The sequence below is a fragment of the Botrytis porri genome (assembly GCF_014898465.1).
Source record: "Botrytis porri strain MUCL 3234 chromosome Unknown BPOR_003, whole genome shotgun sequence".
Classification (NCBI taxonomy): Eukaryota; Fungi; Ascomycota; class Leotiomycetes; order Helotiales; family Sclerotiniaceae; genus Botrytis; species Botrytis porri.
The window spans coordinates 569542-590389 of NW_024066077.1; the positions used below are offsets into that span (position 1 = coordinate 569542).

The 20848-nt window shown below is 41.4% G+C and overlaps 5 protein-coding genes across 5 annotated transcripts; 2 read left to right on the forward strand and 3 right to left on the reverse strand.

Annotated features, from left to right (window-relative positions):
- Positions 1 to 251: 251 nt before the first annotated feature.
- Positions 252 to 3113, reverse strand: EAF01_002263 (uncharacterized protein; the record flags this gene model as incomplete). Its single annotated transcript, XM_038910515.1, has 7 exons — positions 252 to 769; positions 1301 to 1327; positions 1379 to 2456; positions 2583 to 2625; positions 2676 to 2802; positions 2886 to 2936; positions 3071 to 3113. The coding sequence occupies 7 exons, from the start codon at positions 3111 to 3113 to the stop codon at positions 252 to 254; spliced, it is 1887 nt and encodes a 628-aa protein (XP_038773437.1).
- A 3341-nt stretch (positions 3114 to 6454) lies between these two features.
- EAF01_002264 (uncharacterized protein) lies at positions 6455 to 9109 on the reverse strand (the record flags this gene model as incomplete). The annotated part of the gene is made up of 6 exons (XM_038910516.1): positions 6455 to 6876; positions 6927 to 7485; positions 7534 to 7795; positions 7844 to 8503; positions 8699 to 8790; positions 9023 to 9109. 6 exons carry the CDS (start codon positions 9107 to 9109, stop codon positions 6455 to 6457), a joined length of 2082 nt encoding a protein of 693 aa, XP_038773438.1.
- A 650-nt stretch (positions 9110 to 9759) lies between these two features.
- On the forward strand, positions 9760 to 11632 carry EAF01_002265 (uncharacterized protein). Its single transcript, XM_038910517.1, has 4 exons — positions 9760 to 10440; positions 10512 to 10656; positions 10712 to 10770; positions 10828 to 11632. The coding sequence occupies exons 1-4, from the start codon at positions 10334 to 10336 to the stop codon at positions 10865 to 10867; spliced, it is 351 nt and encodes a 116-aa protein (XP_038773439.1). The 5' UTR covers positions 9760 to 10333; the 3' UTR covers positions 10868 to 11632.
- Positions 11633 to 12380: 748 nt separating this feature from the next.
- EAF01_002266 (uncharacterized protein) lies at positions 12381 to 14307 on the forward strand (the record flags this gene model as incomplete). The annotated part of the gene is made up of 3 exons (XM_038910518.1): positions 12381 to 12506; positions 12559 to 14138; positions 14199 to 14307. 3 exons carry the CDS (start codon positions 12381 to 12383, stop codon positions 14305 to 14307), a joined length of 1815 nt encoding a protein of 604 aa, XP_038773440.1.
- Positions 14308 to 17101: 2794 nt separating this feature from the next.
- Positions 17102 to 20848, reverse strand: EAF01_002267 (uncharacterized protein). The gene is made up of 2 exons (XM_038910519.1): positions 20420 to 20848; positions 17102 to 20368 (listed from the first exon to the last, which is right to left on the reverse strand). Exons 1-2 carry the CDS (start codon positions 20642 to 20644, stop codon positions 17339 to 17341), a joined length of 3255 nt encoding a protein of 1084 aa, XP_038773441.1. The 5' UTR covers positions 20645 to 20848; the 3' UTR covers positions 17102 to 17338.

Genomic DNA, 20848 nt, shown 5'->3' on the forward strand with positions numbered 1-20848 from the left:
TTGATATTTTTTGCTTATTAACACCCCTTGCCTACAGACAATCTTTTTATGCCTGTAGACAAAACATCAAAGAAATATCGGAACCGTAAAATAGCCAGACGACCATGCAAATAATGGATAAGTGACTTTTTATAAACCCAATATGAGCCTGCGACCAGAGGGTCCAGTCCATTTCATCCGTGTCATGAACTCATATGCATCAATAACTTCCTCCACATTCCTCTCCACCACCCAATAGCTCAACTCACACTTTAACGAGTGGACATGGCCTTGGTGACAGCCCTCTTCAAAGCGAGCTCCTTCTTCTTCAAGTCATCAGAAGTAGAGTCTTCAATCTCGAGTTGAGCCATAGCATCACTCAAAGCAGACTCAATCTTCTCCTTGTTACCACGCTTGAACTTGATGGACATAGTTGGGTCGGAGATGATCTCCTCAACTCTTGAAATGTATGACTCGAGTTGTTGCTTGGACTCGAATCTCTTGCTGAAAGCATCATCACTGCTCTTGAACTCAGCAGCATCTGCAACCATCTTCTCGATCTCAGAAGATGAGAGCTTACCAACGGAGTTTGCAATTGTGATGTTGGCACTACGTCCAGAGGTCTTCTCAGTGGCGGTGACCTTCAAGATACCGTTGACATCGACCTCGAAGACGACCTCGAGAACTGCATCACCTGCCTTCATTGGTGGGATAGGAGCAAGGGTGAACTCTCCGAGGGAAGTGTTGTCTTCGCAGTTGACACGCTCTCCTTGGAAAACTGGGAATTGAACTAAACATCGAAGTCAGTATTTTCTTCGAGAGTTGGGAATTTGGGGATTACTAGCCAGTCTGTTGGTTATCGGCAACCCGTAAGGATGTTAGCAAGTGTCTAATAAGTCTTAAAACATAAGAGAAGTGAAGGGGGTTGATGTTTGAAGTCAGATGTCCAAGTCACGTGAAATGATTCATATCACGTGGGATATTCTCAAGTACTCAGACATCCGGACCAAGTCATATAATGTACTCAGCCCAAGTCAGATTCTCAAATCAATTTGAATTTTCAATCCAAGTCAAATACCCAAACAAATTCGAATATTCAAACCAAGTCAGATACTCGAACAAATTCGAACATTCCATATAAGTGAGATATTCAAACGGGTTCGAATATCCAACCAAACTCAGATAATCAAAAAGATTTGTATATTCAGACAAGGTTGAAAAATCAAAGATGCTCAAATAACCAAGGTTGAAGAATGAAACGGGGTCAAATGTTGAATCGGATCTAGAAAATCGAGAGTATGCATAGAGGGATTGAACTCACAGTGGTGAAGGTTCTCTTCTTGATAGTCTAGAATTAATTAGTTAGTAATGCTTTTGAAAGACTTTGCGGAGATTTCACATACTGGGACAGTTTGACCTCTGGTAACGACAGGGGCAAAGATGTTACCCTCCATGGCAACACCTAGAGAAAGTGGGACGACATCCAAAAGGAGGAGGTCAGCAGTCTCAGCAGAGGTAGCCTTTCCGGAAAGGATACCAGCTTGAACAGCAGCACCGTAGGCAACAGCCTCATCAGGGTTGATGCTCTTCTCCAACTTCTTGTTGTCAAAGAACTCACTCAAGAGCTTTTGGATCTTGGGAATACGGGTAGAACCACCGACAAGAACGATCTCGTCAACCTTACTCTTATCAATAGCCGCATCCTTAAGAACCTGTGCAACAGGGTCCAAAGTACCGGAGAAAGCCTTGGCGTTAAGGTCCTCGAATCTGGCACGGGTGATTTGAGCATTGAAGTCCTCACCATCGAACAAGGAATCAATCTCAACGTTGGTGGAAGCACCGTTGGAGAGGGTTCTCTTAGCACGTTCGCAAGCAGTTCTGAGACGACGGAGAGCACGGGGGTCGTTGGACAAGTCCTTCTTGGTCTTTCTGGTGAACTCCTTCTTGAAGTGATCAAGGAGGTTGGTATCGAAATCTTGACCTCCCAAATGGGTGTCACCGGCAGTAGCCTTGACAGTGAAGACACCACCTTGGATGTTGAGGAGGGAAACATCGAAAGTTCCACCACCGAGATCGTAAATGAGAACGTTACGCTCCTTGTTGGACTTTCCAGCACCGAGACCGTAAGCGATGGCGGCAGCAGTAGGCTCGTTGATGATACGTAGAACGTTGAGACCAGCGATGGCACCAGCGTCCTTGGTAGCTTGACGTTGGTTGTCGTTGAAGTAAGCTGGAACAGTGATAACGGCCTTCTCGACCTTCTTGCCCAACTTAACTTCGGCAATTTCCTTCATCTGTAATTCAAGTATTGTTAGTAAACTCGCTACCGAGGAGTGGGATGTGAAAAAACTCGCCTTGGTCAAAACCATTGATGAGATCTCTTGTGGGGAGAAGGTCTTCTCCTCCCCGAGATACTCAACTTGAACGAATGGGGATCCATCCTTGTCAACAACGGTGAAAGGCCATGATTGAATATCCTAAAGGATGTGTTAGTGACAGCCAATCGATACAAAGCATCTGAGAGAAAAATGAAGAATTTTTGCTGCAAAATCCAACATATTCCGATGCCTGAGAATCTTGATGGAATGAAATCGGGTAAATACCTTTGTGGTGTGGGGGTCATCGAATCTTCTTCCGATCAAACGCCTGTATATCCATTAATACTTTGTTCCTGTCGCGAAAGTCGAGATACTGACTTGATATCAAAGATGGTGTTCTTTGGGTTCATTGCGGCATTGTTCTTAGCAGACTCACCGATCAAACGCTCCTTGTCGGTGAAGGAAACGAAAGATGGGGTGGTGAAGCTACCTTGCTCGTTGGCAACTGGTGATATCGATCAGTATAATATCTCGGTTGTCGAAGCCCGATTTGCGAAATCAATTTTCCGGGAGAAGAGGAATACGTACTGATCTCAACATTGGTTCCCTCGTATACAGCAACACAAGAGTATGTGGTTCCTGCGCGTCGTAGATGGTTAGTATTCGTTATTGATATCGAAGAAGTATTGCGAGATTTTTGAAGATTTTGACAAAGAGAAAATTATGCCCCTCATCCACAACCTTCAAAATTCGGAAAAAAATTCTTATCTTACCAAGATCGATACCAATGGCACCCTCGTAAACTTCGTCGGCCATCTTGAAGAATGTATTAGGGTAGAAGAAGAATTTATGGTAATAAAAAACTTCAAAGAAGACGGTATGGAGGAAAGCAGAGAAGAAGTTTGAAATTTAATCGCGGGGAGGGAGAAGATAAATTTACCAAAAGCCAGTGGGATTTTTCATTGAGCTAATTTGTTCGTCCGTGCCCTTTCGCCTCGCTCCCACTCTACACGTGATTTTCTCAATAGAATTTTTCACGACAAGCAAAAAAAAATGCTAGCTTTTCTTATTACCTAAACTATTATAGGAATCACTCAGGTCCCTTGACTCCATTCTCATATTTACCGTGCCCAATGCTTGATGTTCAATTTTGCAATGTGGAACCATCGATTAACTTCAGAATTTCTGAATGGTTGAAATCCCATGCTTGACCTGCCTGTAAAATTCACTCTTTGCCGATAGCGATAGCGGGGTGATAATGGAGGACCAAGGAGAAGAATCTTGCAAACAATCACAGGTGGATAACAAGTGGTATATAAGATCTGGTTGCTTGAACTTTTACCTATCATTGTCGAATTTGAATTGCTTGTCTTTCACTTTCAATCGATAATTATCTCCTTGGATAATCTCCATGATCATATCGGCCCCCCTAGTACTTTAGGGTTAGGGTTTCGGAACCATCTTTACGGACTTGCAGACTGAGAAGAGGGCAATCTGCATTTATCACTTCATTTAGATTTGTGAATATAGTAGTAGTAGTAGTAAATCCATAATCGATTCGATCTATATAGCTATGCTAAGACCATGCGATGTGTCTGTATCTGTATCTAATTGAATAAAGTAGATAGAAAAAAGATATAAAAACCTACTCCTTCTTAGTATCCCATTGAGTCGCCTATGTTATATACTCGTTCTGTCCAACACTTATAGTCTATAATACCTGTACTTTCAAAGACGATGTTGTTGTAGTTGCTTCGTTTCCATTCTGCGAGTTAGTAATGTGTGGCCTATTTCCACCCGGCATGGTGGTGTAGGCCCCCTTTCCCCTCTTTTGCGACGCGACGATTTGATTTGTGAATATATTTAGCATTAAATTGTTGAAATTTCATAAGGTCTTTGATACTACGAATTCTGTGGAAATACAATAAAGAAGACGTGTACTCATTGACAGGCAGCTCGAGTGATGAGAGTTGATTGCACAATTCGTCCGGGTAACATAACATCTCGTTCGACCGATGTAAACCGTGTACAGTATACACCTAGCTTCCTCAATCTTTACAGATCAACGGAACTATAAGATCTAAAAAGTTGCAAATAAGATTTGATGCCTAAAGACGGGAAATTCCTGAAAAGAAAAGGGTGCTAACGTTCATACCGTTGATCACTATAGCAACTGAGATGAGTTCACAATCTCATGCATATTTCCTGGTCTTCCCCCCCTCTCGCTTGAATATCGCTTCGCTAATTAGGGGTCGTGTTATGTGCATTGCCGTAGTAATACTTTGTGAATATTAAATAACTAGGGCTTGAGATAAATGCTCGAAGTTGGGGGAGGATAAGGTTAGTTAACAATGACAAAGGAGTGTTTTATGCACAGGAGATAAGCAAGGGAAAAATGGCTTTTTGCTGGGGATGAAACGGTCAGCGATAAGAGGGGTAGTTGTTAGGAGGGAAACAAGTAGAGGTAGAGGAGAAATGGGATATAACTTGGAGAATAATATTTAGGAGTGGCAGAGATGCTTAAGATACTCTATTAGCGATTGAGGAGGTGTACTTCATAACTGGCGAGAAATTCATCTCCTGAATCTTTTGTGGACAAACCATTTCAGACAATCAAAAAATTTCCTCTTCACACAAATCCGGACCTTTGACAGTACTCAATGGAGATCATTGTGCAAAGATCACCCCGGAAAATGTGTTTACCGAAATACATCATACTTTTCTTCTCCTATTTAAATTATGCAATCACATCATCCAAAATAGATTCAGTGAAGAGACTCCATTGTGCCTCCAAGTTCAGGGTCTTGTACAAATCGCGATTCTTGACAAGGAAGTCAACGTATTGATGTTTTAGCGGGCACGATAGGGGTGTCTCGATTTTCCTAGATGCTTTTTATATAGGGTGACATGCAATAGATTCTTCGCTTTCAAGAAAACATCAATTTACAGACCCTCTCCGTATCTTGGTAACGCAGCTGGAAATGTTCATATTTTGGCGGACTCGGATAGGTGTCTCGGTTCTTCTAGCTACTTCTCGAGGACGACGATATATGCAATGTATTCTCATTATCAAAAAAGCGGTTTCTATAATTGGATCCCCGGCTGTGAAGTTCGCACCAAGTTATCAACTCCCTCTCAAAATACGTTGCTCGAATTACCATTGACATTGGGTTATCGGGTTTGATCGTTCATACAAACGGAAATCATACAGGCCAGCTTGAAGAGCGAGACAGCATAGACTCGTCGGTGCATAGAATCCAAGCCTTCTTAATACTGATAAAAGAATGGCGATTTATTGTTGTAACAAACCCCCTCCCCGCCCCTCCCCCCTCTCTTGCCCGAACTCTCCTTGTCATCGCACATCCATTCTCATCAGAATCTACTCACGCAAACAAATAGTTACAACATACCTCTAGCACCGAAGATGAAGTTGAATGAAACCTACCCGAGAAGTTTCCAATCTTTTGATTGCCCTCATACATTCCATCTGCACAAACCAATTTACCGTTTCCTCGCCCCCCACTCGCCCCTCCTCAATGTCCCCCTCCTCAACCCTTCGCCCCCAAATCTCTCGCTCCGCAACCTCTCCTATTTATTTTCAAAGCAAATCGACTCGTAAACTCACACTCCTCGAAACCTTGAAGTACTCAGTCTTAATTGCTACGTGCATTTGTGAAAAAAGGGAGATTCATGCCGTGTTTACCTTCGTGCGAACTAATTGGAACCAGTTGGCCGAGTCATCAAAGGCCGACCACTACTCATCTAATAGCTCGGACAGATTGACATGGAATATTGGAAACGCAGGCTAAATAATTGGAAAACTGGGCTTCTTCGATGTTCATATTTTTACTGAATATTGAACTACTTATATGGCGCGCGCCAAGGACATGTGCCTCTTCTCCTTTCTCAAACTCCAGAACTGGATATCTAACACAGCTCTATTATCATATCATGGACCATCCCCATTTCCTTATGATACATAAATCATCTGTACAGTGCCGAACCTCACCATATGCCAGACCACAAAATTGCGATAGGCCTCTTAGACGCCGCCTAATATTTAATCTTAGACTCAGAAAATCAAAATGCCAAAATAACGCCCACCATTACTGCCGTAGGTTATTCTCACGGCCTTGAATTACGAAACAATACTCTTATCAGCTTCTCATCAAATTAGCAAACACTGTAACCTTTTCAATCTCAACTTCAGGCCCACCAGCAGGCTTCACTGTACCCTTAGGAAGGGCTGCAATCAATTCAACTTCAATCTTGTTAACACCAGGAACAAGTCGAGCTTCAAAAAGAGGTTGTCGGGGATCGACTCCATGATTTGGTATGAGTGGTATAGCATGCAATCTAGTTACTCCAGACGTAACAAAGATCTTATATTGACGCTCGAGTAAAGCATGAGCGATTGTTGGTTTGATTTGAAGATAATAATGTGTCGAAGGGAAGTTGATCGTGATAGATTGTTGCGCCAATGTTGCGGATGGGGGTAAATCCATGTGGAAATGACGAGAAACATTAAGACGTGGATGAGTTGCGATACTCAGATTTGTAATCATAGCATGGGAAGCATCTACATTTTGTTAGCACTATATCCGAGTAAAAAATAAAATTACCACTCACTTTTCCCTGGTGCCCTGAACTTGGAATCTAAACCAAGATTTGCGGGTTGGTGATTGAATGATTGTGCATAGCCACCCTGATTATATGAATTTTGATTAGATGCATTGGGAGTATTTGGTGGAAGCATGTTACTTGGAGCCGGCGTTGGCGTCGATCCTGTTCGATTCATGGGCCTTGGAGTGGATTGCATTGGCGCGGGCGAATTGCGTAAAGCTTCCTCGCCCTTGACAAGTACACTTTTAGAAAGGGTTGGAGATGCTGCAGAATTTGACATACTCCTAGCTCTTTCTAATTGGTCTAGTCTTGGAGCAGGCGTCGCAACTGAGTGAGAACCACCAAAGGGGTTTCTACGGGTTTCGCTGTTGGAAGAGGCAGTAGAGGCTACAGTTCCGTTGGAACCACTAGTTAATGGAGCCGGTGAGTCCGCTGCTCTAGCTACTCCGACTCTCAAAGTGATCTTTGGAGCAGGTTCAGGAGCCTTAACATTTATTTTTATCTTTGGAATCACAGGCTCGGGCACAACCTTCTTAGCTTCTTCCAAAGATTTCTTGAAAAAACCCTGATAATTGTTAATAAAGAAGTGGTAAATAGGAAGGCAATTACGTACCTCAAGATCTCTTGCTAGATTGAAGATTTCACTTCCGTCTTCATTGTAGTGATATGCATTCTTCCATATCAAACTTGCATCTTCTTCAAGCGCAGCCCATGACTTAAAATCGCTAACACCTGTGGCATTCTTTCCCCCAAAAGTTCCTTTGACACGCTTTTGTAAATCCCTCAAGCAGTGTGGGTTTGGAATCACTTGATAATAGTCTTTCAGACTACGTGGAGGTAATGTAACAAATGGTTCAAACTCAAAGAACTCATCACTGATTTGGGTGTTAGCGTAGGTCAATGATGTAATTCATTTTACTTACGATGGGTCTTCTTTATGTGAGAGAACATCTGCTAAAATCTTCTCTTGCGCTTGTTGAAAACTAAGTCCCGCAAAGCTGATACTAGCATATTGTGAATCGGACACAGCGGGAGTAGTACTCTTACGTGGTGCCAAGGGATTCTTTGGGGGTCGACCTCTTCGTTTTATGACTGGTTGTGGCTCAATCTTTATTTCTTCCGCCTCAAAATCTTCCGGCTCTCCTTCCGCATCTATATCACTGTCATCTTGCACAACCGGTGCAGGCGTGGGCTCAACATGCTTAGGATGTGCCGGTAGAGACCCAGCAGGTTTAGAGTCCGGTTTGTATTCGATTGGTTCGAGAATTTCAATAGGCGTAGGCTCTAACTTCATTCCCGGATTTGTCTTGTATTCTGGATTGTTGTCCGTCATAAATTTGACTACTGCCTTTCGTATCCGTTCAGCATCGCGATGAATTATAGATTCTCGTTCATTGTAATCCTTTGCATTTTTAACCAAACGCTTGAAGAAACTCTCAAGTTCCGATAAAGTAGAAAAGGCAAAATTGTCCAACTTTTCTTGAATAGTGTCAAACGCGATTGGCATCTTTGTAACGGCATAGTAGGCGGCGAACTCTTTTCTATCGGGGAGGGTGAGGAAATTGGTCGCGAAAGGTCGTCCCCTAGAAAAAGAGAAAGCTATTAGTGAGTGGTACTCAGGATTGAAGGAGTTGTGTTAAATTGTGAATTTAGAGCAGTGAAGGTGATAATCGTGGTGTGATCAAATGTGCGTCCATGATAACCCCTCCATCGCATACCAAAGATTGGTGAGATAGCAGATCTATCGCGAAAAGAAATCATTAGAGATGATAACTTACTGTTTATCCAGACCCGTCCTCAGTTGATTCAAAAGTATCAATCCATAATAAGTTGTAGTTTCTGGTGTCTGACCTTGGCTGAGATCACCATTCTATTCATTGTTAGTCTCGTTCTCGTGTCATTTTCGCGTTCATGGTATTTATGAAGGATGATTGACAGAAAGTATAAGAAGAAGTGGTTGTGCGCCGGCTCACTTCCCTGGCCGCCAATGGAGAAAGAGCTGGTAGTTATTTAAACCCCACGAGCAATGCACCCAAACTTTTGAATCTTCTTTCTTACATCGAAGCGCAACAATAACAACCACGAGATAGGCGCAAACTTACAAGGGGAAGCTTTCTTCTCTTCACAGCGCGATCCGCATCATCAAGATCCGCAGTACTATCGCCATTAACCTTTCTCTTTGGATCCATCTTATTATCGTATTGTGCTGTGTCGTATTGTATTATATTGTATTGTATCGTACGGTACGGTTTCGTATAATGACTCCTCGTGTACTTTTTCGCAGATGTACTTGAATCAAATCCGCAGATTGATGCGAAATTCCAATGAAGAATGCGGACGCGTCAAAGCCGAATATGCGCGTTCTGAAGCTTTACAAACTTCGAAGTACTGATGGGGAGATATGCAGGGGTAATGATCTTTGGCTTTGGCTGTTCCGATTTACCACGCAACAAGGATGAAGATACGATAATGATCAATGAGATTCCCTTCTATTTGAGTATGGGATGAGTATCATGAAAAACTGGAATTTCAGAGTATTTCTTTGGAATTCGGACGTTGGAGAGATTGGTTTCAAGGAGAGTTGAATGTGTATTCTCGACTCAACTCAATCAATCAACAGTTTCCAACATCGACTGAAGCGATAAATCATACAGAGTTCACTGGCAATGAATTGGAAGTGGAGGGTTGTATCACATGACTGTTTGAGAAAAGATGATGATGCCTGAGGCGGTCATCGACAATCCTGCCGTGCTACCTGCGCTGGTGGTTTGATTGGATAATTACATGGAATAGATGAAATAAGGCTGTACTTCAGCCTTTCCCACGAGGCTGGACTCCACTTTACACAAACAAGTCAAAAGTCAAGACCTTAATAAGGTTTCGATTTGTTTACATCACCACCACCTCCACCACCTCCCGAGTCCACTTCTGATCTATCCCAATAACAAAATAAAACACTTTCGCAACTTAAATCAACCAACCAACTCAATTTCACAACACGTCACATACAATACACAAATACAGAAATACACAAGTTACTTGCAGTCACTACAATTTGCTTTGAGGAATCCTTTTGTCTTCAATCAATTCCAATTTTTCAATCACTTTTTCCAATACTCCCCTTGGCTTTTCGCATATAGTTTTCTTCACCGCAAAAGCAGCGCAATCTAAAACCAATCAACCCCTCGACGCCTTCCTTCATCGAACACCATATACATTTGCGCCGGCGCCAATCATATAATCGTCATCGGCCTCGAGAAGACAAGACCTCACATACCACAGAAGAATCAGCTAACCTACGAGTCTGTCGATTCAAGCATCAACATACTTTCTGTCGCGTCGTTGCCCCACCTCTACGTTTGACAATATTCATCAATCGCGACCACAAGAACAGAATAGGAACTCAGAGCACAATGGCCGAAATAGACTATACTAGAAGAAACAAGTACGCGAGACCACTTTCCGAGGCCGAGAAGGAGCGTCTAGATGAATTTATTGATGCAATTCATTATTCTGCAAGGTCAGTACAAGCCATGGCGCAAACCTTGGGCTTCAATTGTTTCATCGCGCAAACACTTACCTTTGTTATAGATACTCCGACGATCAATACGAGTACCGACATGTTCAGCTCCCAAAAGCTATGCTGAAAGTTATCCCAAAGGAATACCATGATCCCCAAACTGGTACCTTGAAGCTATTGTGGGAGGAAGAATGGAGAGCATTGGGAATAACACAGGTATGTACAGAAAAGTTGAACACCCAAACAAATGGGACTGATCAGGTGAAAATAGAGTCTTGGCTGGGAACATTATGAGGTACATGAGCCAGAACCACATATTCTACTCTTCAAGTGCGTTACCAGGACACCTTCCCAAGCCTTCATCAAACGCTAATGAAATTCATTTAGGAGATCAATTAATTATCAACCACCAACTCAACAACAGTAAATATGCTGCATTTCATCAAACTCGATCTCAACGAGTCTTTTGATTCAGCATAACACCTTATACAGGAGGACATATGCTTTGACGATGTTACGTCTGATGTCTCTCCTAACTTACACGACTTATTACACTTTATGGTTTTCAATTATTCGTTTGATGTACTAGATCAGGATTAATTAACATCATCTCCACTGCTATATACTAGTCCTAGTTTATCTTGGGAAGTTAATGATAGCAAGGCTTTTTAGGGCTGGTTGCAATGGATTTAGGGAGTGTAGAAAAGCAGAAAAGAACCCAATACTGAGGATCAGATGATGTATGGTGGCAGGTTCAGCATAAGTATATGCAGAACGGGAGGATGATTGAGGGGTTACAATGGGGGGGGTGACGGTTCTCCGGTCATTGCACTCTCATTAGAAGGCAAGGGTTTACCAAAAGAACAATAAATCATATCTACATATATGTTTTCAATATAATGTGATTGTGTGACAGCTATTCCGTGCTTGGTGAGATGGGATGATGAGATCGTCGTGTGATTCGAAGGACGAAGTCAGTAATCACGCTCGTTGACTTTCGTATGTTATCGATATGAGATGATGATGATATTTGATGAGATTTGATGATATTTGATTCTCACGCGAGTTCTTTGATGTGGTGCTTGGTAAATACAAGGTAGGTAGGTAGGTAGGTAGGTAGGCACCTAGTAACCTTTGGACTTGAATGTCTAAAATGGGAGGGGTAGAAGAAGAAACAGCAGGATGAATACCGGTGTACCTTCAAAATTCCGCTCTAGTATAAGACATTGTAGAAGTCAATTCTATTCGTGGTATCCTTGGGAGTCTATTTATGCCATCAACACCATGGTCCGGGCCGTTGAATCTTCGGTTGGATATTCCGTTAGATGTTCCATGAGATATTCCATGGCTTTTTTTTATTTAAGTGGCACTGTTTGATCTCCGGGCTGAAGATCCGATAACTTATTATTAGATGACCTCGGGAAGGAATGATAACGAACCACTATCAAGCCACTCTCGACCACTCCGGCTCCTTTAAAATGGACAGATTGTAAATAGTAATAATAATAATAAAAAATACTCGAAACATGATCATCTGCTTTCAAATCAATCCCATTGATATGTTTATCGGTATAATAACTAGTGAAGGACCATGTGTATTTAATTGACTATCAAAATCAAAACTCCAAAAGAACCAATGTTTCTTTCTTTCACACTAACTTACATTATATTTATTTATTGAAAGGTGTCTTCAATTTACCATCTAGAAGAATCTACTCGGGAAGGTTGTCACTGCTCTTCCATCTTATAGAAACTATTTTTATCTTGACCTTCCTTTCATAGTTACAAGAACTCGACAAAATAGGTTCTCAATACATCAACTTATTCATATTCCCAGGATAATTCTACATCTTACTTCGGAAACTCCGAAGCTTTTCACTTGTGTGCCTGAATGAAATTCATCTAAGATATCAAACAAAAGGCCAAGTGTCAGTCACATCATGAAGACCGCCGCTCGAGCATTCTACTTGGGTTTATTTACTCTCTTGAGTACTTGTACTCCTCATGTAGAAGCTTCTGATTCTTCATCCAAATCAAAAACTATTCAAAGTCCAGATGTTTGCGCGGTATGCTTTACTTTTCTTTTACCAGGCATATGTGTCTAATGCCATTACTCAGATCTCCCCAAAAGCTATCGTTTCGGATGCATGTACAACATACGCTACCCTCGATGACCTGAACCGAGAAATATCACCTTCCTTAGACGACCTCACTCGAACCACCGATTTCTTTGCCTATTACCGTCTGAACTTGTTCGGTAAGGAATGTCCATTTTGGAACGATGAGAATGGCATGTGTGGCAATATTGCCTGCGCCGTAAATACATTAGACAATGAAGAAGATATACCACTAGTATGGAGGGCAGAGGAATTGGGAAAACTCGAAGGACCAAAAGCCGGCCATCCGGGCAAGAAATTACAACAAGAGCGTCCGAAGAAACCACTACAAGGAAAACTCGGCGAGGATGTAGGAGAGAGTTGTGTGGTAGAATACGATGACGAATGTGACGAGAGAGATTATTGCGTACCGGATGATGAAGGCGCAGGATCAAAAGGAGATTATGTGAGTTTGGTAGACAACCCGGAAAGGTTTACCGGATATGCTGGCGAGGGTACGAAACAAGTTTGGGATGCCATTTATCGAGAGAATTGTTTTTCGAAAGCATCCTTCCCACATTCGGAATCCCTTGGTCACTCTCCATTGTCTCTGAAAGAGCCCGCGGCAAATGAACTCAAGTCTGTTCTCAAACAACATGGTCGTCAACACATACTGGAAGAACAACGAGAACATTCCCCAAAGCTTCCATTCGTAGCAGAAACTGGTCTTGAATTGGAGGATGAGTGTTTGGAGAAGCGTGTCTTTTATAGAGTCATTTCTGGCATGCACACATCCATCAGCACACATCTCTGTTACGAGTATTTGAATCAAACTACTGGTGAATGGGGCATGAATGTTGATTGTTACAAGGACCGGCTACATGGCTTTCCGGAACGTGTTTCGAATCTTTACTTCAATTACGCTCTTGTTCTACGAGCAGTCACAAAACTTGGCCCTTCGCTTAAGGACTACACTTTCTGTTCCGGAGATCCAGCTCAAGATCAACTTACCCAATCCAAGGTACAAACTTTAATGTCAAAAGCATCAAAGGAGACTCGAATTTTCGATGAAAGCTTGATGTTTGTTAATGGGGAAGGTCCAAGTTTGAAAGAAGATTTCCGAAATCGATTCAGAAATATCAGTCGAATCATGGATTGTGTTGGTTGCGATAAATGTCGACTATGGGGTAAAGTCCAAACCGCAGGTTACGGAGCAGCGCTAAAAGTTTTATTTGAAACCGATAATAATTCTTCGGATGTCCCCATATTGAAACGAACTGAACTTGTCGCTTTGTTCAATACTTTGAGTCGTATTTCCCATTCTCTCCGCGCTATCAATGAGTTCCGAACTTTGGTAGAAGCAGAAGAGAATGAGTCTGAAGAGGCAGTTCAGCTAACGGATCGTGTGACTAAACCACATCATGTTATTCCTGAGGAAGCCCATGAAGATCCAATAGTAAAAGATTTTGCGGAATATGATGAGGAGGTGAAGTTGAAGCAAAAAGAGCCTACCGTCTCGGAATTGTTCTGGACTGAATTAAGATTGACATGGAACATCACCAAATATGTTCTTTGGGGGTGGTTTAGATCTCCTGTTACTTTGTATGTTTTCCGCTATTATTTCCTCCATCCTTTAATGCAAATGCTTACATATATTTATAGATGGGAAATTTTTGTCCTCGAGATCTCAAGATTCTGGGAATATTATATTGGACTTCCAGTCTCTCCTAGGAAATGGACGATTGTGAGACCAAATTTTGATGAACTTTAAAGCGTTGGGGACAACTGAAATGTATGGAGTTTAAGGGTTGTTAGAAGCAGCATAGCGTATGGAGTTTTTACTTTTTGGGGTCTCTCATATTTCCTCTTAGGGGTGAACTTTGCATAGATGGGGTTCAGTCTCGAAAGGATACATATTTTGATAGTGTAGCGAAGATGTTCAAACAGACAATTTGAAATTAGACGCTTTTGTTGAACAATTTTCTTTACCCACGGGACGTGATTTTTGAATTGGTTCGCGAGTCTTCGATGGGAAAGAATATATGCATCCGAGTGAGTAGTCGACAAATTCACAGGGCGAGTTGAGAAGTAGGAGACTGAAGTAATAAAAAAGTATGCCGAACACCGTTATTTATTTCGAGGGACGTGCTTGAAGTCAGTTCCCTAGATCAAGGTTCAAATCCATGTGGATGAATGACTAGCTTTCTTCTGGACCATACCTGCACGCTTCCAACTTCCAAGTCGGAGCTCATGCGGAAAACGAAAATGGTGATTTATATGTACGGTACGTATCGTCGATGAAGTTTTTAGTTGTCGAGGGAATGCTAGCACAGTCAATCTTAGCAAGAAGTGAGATGTAGATAAAGATTACTCCTTTTGAGGAGATGGGATGGGGTAGATCGAGGTTGCCGGAATAATAAATTGGGATTAGGATTAGGATTCTTGAATATGGGAACGAGGAAATAGAGGGGATAGAGGGGTTTTGATTCTAAAATAAAGGGTACGTACCTGCCAGACAGTTTATAGTAAGGTTAGGCATCGGGCGGTGTTCCCTCAAATAACCCCGGATAATTACCCGGAAAATTCGATAAATATTTGCTCTGTTATATTTCATAGGGTAAAATAAATATTCTTTAAGATACTATCAGATATAAATATATTCAGAATAAAATCCATATGATATTACATATGATATAGATATTCAAATAGGAAATTTATATATAAAATAAAGAAATAAAATGTTACGACGGCATCCAACATACCGCGTCACATGGTCAGGAAGTCACGTGATGGACCTAGAGGATCTAGGGGATCGAAGAATAAACATCTAGATCCATAGGATCCAGAGGATCCAGACAAGACAGAACTGTAGGTTCTGCAGAGCAGGAAGGTCTATATAAGAGAACAGATTTCATTACAATATAGAGCTTCGTGCTCAAGAACAATCATTAGTTTCATTACTATAGTTACGAGAATTGCAACCAGTTACAACCTTATTGAATTCCTACTTGAAGTCTAGTCTAAACCACCTCGAGAGAACTCTAGACACTTCCACGTGACCCTAGAGGCAGCTCCCGTAACATAAAAGTACTATTATTATATAAATTTAATAAACTCAAAATCTATTTATGTAGATTTAATCTAATATATTACTAATTGTTCTAATCAAACATATTAAAATCTAATATTTTTTCATTTTTGTTAATTTGTTTATTTATTTAGAGTATATAAATAATTCAATATTAATTCTTTATAAATGGAATTAAAAGTCTTTTTGTTTCTATTATTGAATAAATATAATATTCTAAATTTTGAAGTAAATTAATGATTATTAATTTAATAAAAATTTATTAAAGATGTTCGAATTATTCGAATTATTCTATTTCATTTTAGTTTATAAGATAAAACTTTGAAATTATGTTCAATATACTCAAACAGATTTTAAATTTGTTGAGTTGATATAATATCATTTTATTATTAGAATTGTATATATTTGAATCTATATATTAATTGAAAATAGTCTTCATTTTTTAAATAACAATTATAAAACAATTATATAATATATCCTGAATACCTTAAATATCCAATAGATTTCCTGAGTATCTACTTTGTTATATATCTATAGGATAGAGTAAATACTCATAAGGGATTTACGAGTGCCCAACACTAGTTTATAGATGTAAATTCTTATATGTACGATTAACTTAGAGGACCTGTTCTCTATAAGCGAAATAAGAGACGAAAGTTGAGTACTATTCAGAAGCACTTCGATATTGTATTAATATATCTGATTGTTAATAGAGAGAAGACTCAAATTTTTACTTAATATTTTTAGAATTTAGTAACTAACTTGAAATAAATTTATGATTTAATGAAAATATTCTTTGAAAGGGGACTCAATTCCCGCCTCCTATTTTGGTTACGTAAAGCTGGTGTAGATGAGCTTTTTTCGTTGTTTGGTTATTGCAGAAAGAGTTGTATCGTTAGTTTGTTGGCAATGCATCATCCGGGTAATCACTGATCGATAGGTGTTTTTCTTTTACTTGAATTATACAATAATACTTGAATCCGGAGTAGAGATGCTTTCGATCAAGTATGAAATGACATGAATCTACGTGGCATTACATTGATAACGGCGCGGATGGACCAACTCCTTTGCTATCGAGGAACCTCGTAATTATTAAGATAATCCTCCTGGTATGGCTCCTCCTACTTTTCACTTCCCATCAGTATCGCAATACTTGGAGTTATGCGCACTAGATGATTATCATACTACCTAAGATGGGTTGCTCTGTTATATTTGAATTTGGACTGATGTAGCGCAAACACACATACACGACTATGGCCCGTTCTTCATTCCAGATGTAGTGCGGCCGAACAACAGTATGACTGCCCATTGGGCGGGTACGTGGGATCGAAGCACATATCCTCAGATTCACGGGATTCTATTCAAAGGGGGAAAGATCACAGGTAATCCAAATATCATTTGGTCTAGAAAGAGTACGAAGTATTTCTATATAGTCTCAAGGCTTTGATCGTCGGACTGCAATCTGAACTATTGGAAACCTGATACTGGTGCAAAAGCACGAAATGTATATGTAATTGCGTTTATATGCAAAATCAAGCATTGATGATATCTACAACATCCCAAGTTATGAAACAAGAGTAACCCGAACGTTACAAAAAGTGGTATTCTTCATTCTTCAGTGCACCAACCCAACCCAATGAGATATCCTAACGCCAGGATTCCACAATGCTCTTGATCATATACTTCATATATGTACTGTTATTCATATGTGGAATCAAATCACAAAAATGTTGCTAACCATCAGTCCTTGACTTTCCACATGGTATCTTCGACGAATCCCGACACTTTTAGCTCGTTTTAAAGCCTCGATAGCTTCATCACCTCCTCCAATCATTACCATACTAATTTGATGATGTCTCAAAAGGCCACTTGGAGTTAGTTGTGGTTTGTCCAATAACGGTCTGATAAGATTTTGCTCTCCTCTCCGCTCTCCTCCTTCATCCTCCACATGTTCCTCGCCTGATTCCACATCGTCTTTGTCGTCTGAAACCATAATGACTAATTTAAGACCTTTCGATGTGGGTGTATAGCTGGGAATGTTGGCTAGCTTCTCGGAAAAGGTACAACCGCCGCGTTTCATGACTATAACATGATGTTGTTTGACTGCTTCATCGGAAAGCTTTCCATTACAAGCTTCACCTGCGTAGAAAATACTTCCAAATGAAAGTGTGGCAGATGAAGTCTTGGCGGACATAGGATCGGGAGCCTCCGGTGCATTAATCAAGAGGTGTGCACCTTTTCCAGTTGGTAAAACAGCCGGAAGAGTTGCGTAGGTATAGGTAGGAGCAATCTGGGGTTGTGGGAGTAGAGTAGCAGCCGGATCGCGAAGTGCAGATGTCACTTGCTGAAGGAGAGAACTTAGCAAAGTTCTGTATTCTGCTAACCCTGCACTACTAATCGAGTCTTCCAATGCTAAAGCCGGGGTGTCTTCGTACATTGGTTCCTCTTCAAACAAGTCCTCGACACTCTCCGACATATTTTGATTGTGATCATGAACGTTTTCAAGCTGTATGACAATGTCAAGCATGACTGGATTTTTTATACGTGAGAATGAAGGATCGGTAAGATCTCCAATCACATCTCGGGGTATCAATATCTGCTCATCTCGACCTAACGGTATATTGGCAATACTACCCACTCTCCAAGATCCGGAGAGTTGTTGATTCATTCCAGAAGAATGTGATTGACTTTCATGTATCATGCCCATCTTCAAACCAGACAAACTCTTGACTAATATACTACCATCACTTGTACGATCAAGACTTGATGGGATATTAAAGATGATATTGAAACCATTTTTAGCGTTTTGAGTGCTCAAAGGATTATTATTATTAGGAAACTCAATTGTGAAAGTTGTGGTTATCGGAAGACGATCGCAAGTACCATTACTTGGAATCATTGAGATTGGCAAAGTCCATGGGAAGTATGTATGATTGTTGACCTTGACATTTTCTCCATCCATCGTAGCACGATGATTTGGTATCATGTGTAAACCTATCAAACTAGAAGCATGAAATACGTCCGTTCTGGCAGCTGTACTGGAGACAGTAAAAGGCACTGGTAGAGGAGGTACAGGGCAAGTATCCCGAAGAGAAGCCCTATAAGTTGGCTGAACTGCTTTAGTCGTTGCCGGCGTTCGAGGTGTAACGGGAGACTTTTCTCGAGGAAGCACGAGAGGATGTCCCTCAGTCGTAAAGACATAAGCGGCGTCGAGATCGTTCATTGGATGATCTGGATCAAAAAGTAGGTAGAGATATTTGGCTGTTTCTCCAAGAAAGAAGCTTTCCATACGATCACTCTTTTCTCCAGTGCGCACATCTTGTAGACCTGACCAACCACATTTTGCCCAACATCTGCGTTTAATATCCTCCAAAACCATTTCTCCTACATGAAGATACCATGGATCTTTTGTCGCTCTGTAGAGATGGTAATTCGATTCAATGAACTCAGGGCGACCAGGCCACCAACCGAGTCCTCCTTCTACATGTCCATCGCGTACTGACCATCTTTCAGGAAGGGCTGCATACCTCGTCCATAATGCGGTGTATAATAAACTGGTTTCAATGGCTTCCTCAACTTCCCCAGCTAGAGTCAATAAACCGGGATAATAAGCTCCAAGACTATCGATCCAGAATGCCTGTGGAGAGCCGGTGACAAGATGAACATTGACGTAATGCGGATGATGAGTAGGACTATATAGATGCCTCCTGATCGCTGCATGAGCTTCGTGCCATACTGCAAGAAAAGCTTCTGGAGAGTTCTCCTCAGCACTCAATTCATTGTATATTGTATTTGGATCCAACCATGATCTATGTTGTTGTTGTCTATGCGTCGTTATGTTGGGAGTGCTCTGTCCGGAAAGTAGAATGTGAGTCTTGAATGCGTATTCGAAAAAGCTGTCTGTGCCCGCACCTATGCCGGCGTATGAGCCAATCCACTGGCCATTCTCTGCATCAATTCCAGCTCCAATGAGCCCAATATTACTCCGCCTATTCCAAACCGCCCAGAATGCTCGCTTTGCTAATTGCTCAAATCTTGGATCTCCGGTAAGACGACTCAAAGTAGTGAACTCCAAAACCAAGCTACCTGCTCCAGCGCTACATGTTTCGGTAATTTCAGGAGTGTCCTCTTGCACGTAGTCGCCAAGCCCAGATCCATCGTGTAGAGGGGAATTCACATAAAATGGTATGCCGTGTCGTAGATTGACCCTTGGATATGGCATACCAGTCGCGGTATAGAAAGCAGGTAGTAGACGTTCAGCCAGATCTAGGGCTAGGCGGAGAAGTTGTCCGTCATATTTAAACCCGTTCGGCCACAAAATTGCAGGTTGATGTGTTTTCGAGGTCTTTCCCGAAGTCTTGCTGGATTGTGGTTTGTATCCATTAATTGGTAGAATTCCAGCGGCAAATTCATGAGCACTAAGTAGCCCACCTACACCTCTGATGACTGTCTCGAATATTTGGACTTTGCTATCCAGGTCAAAACCTCGAGCACGTAGACCCTCTCCGGATGGTCCGCTTGTGCCATCACCATATTGTAATACTAGAGAAGCGACACCATTTTGAAATTCTTGAAGTGCTGTTGCGCCGGTCTCTTCTTCATCTGGAGGGGCAGATGCTAAGATCGCGAGAGTCGATAGACTGTCAATCAAAGTGAGGGAATAATTTCCGAGTACATCGTTTAATTCGAGATGTCGAGGGTTTTGAGTGTCTCGAGTGAGTGGTGTACAGGATACTGGTCTTAGCTAAAAGAAAGATTAGCTATAGATACTGTGAACCATTAACAGTATTCGAACCTCATCTTCCGGGAATGCGAGTTCCATATAATTGTCAAATCCATGATAAAACATTTCGACCGTCTCTTTTCGTAACTCTGCAATCCGCGCAGGTGTCATTGCATTGCTTAGAGGTAGCCATATTGCCAGGAGAAGGAATAGAAACCATCTTGATCTGAAGATAATAAATGTTGACTGATTACTGGGAGGGAAGCCCAGCCAACCTCGTAGCCATCGCAGTGGCATCACCGATGCTTAGTTATGGAAGAAGGCATGTGAGCTCGACAGGAATATCAAAATCACAATTAGGTGAGACAATATGAATAAGGGAAACAAAGGCGATTGAGTTATGTCTCGGAGGGAGAGAAAGAGGAGGAGAAGAAGAGGAAGAAGGGTCAAAGAATCATAGAATGATATGATACGATATGATAAGATAATATATGATCTGGC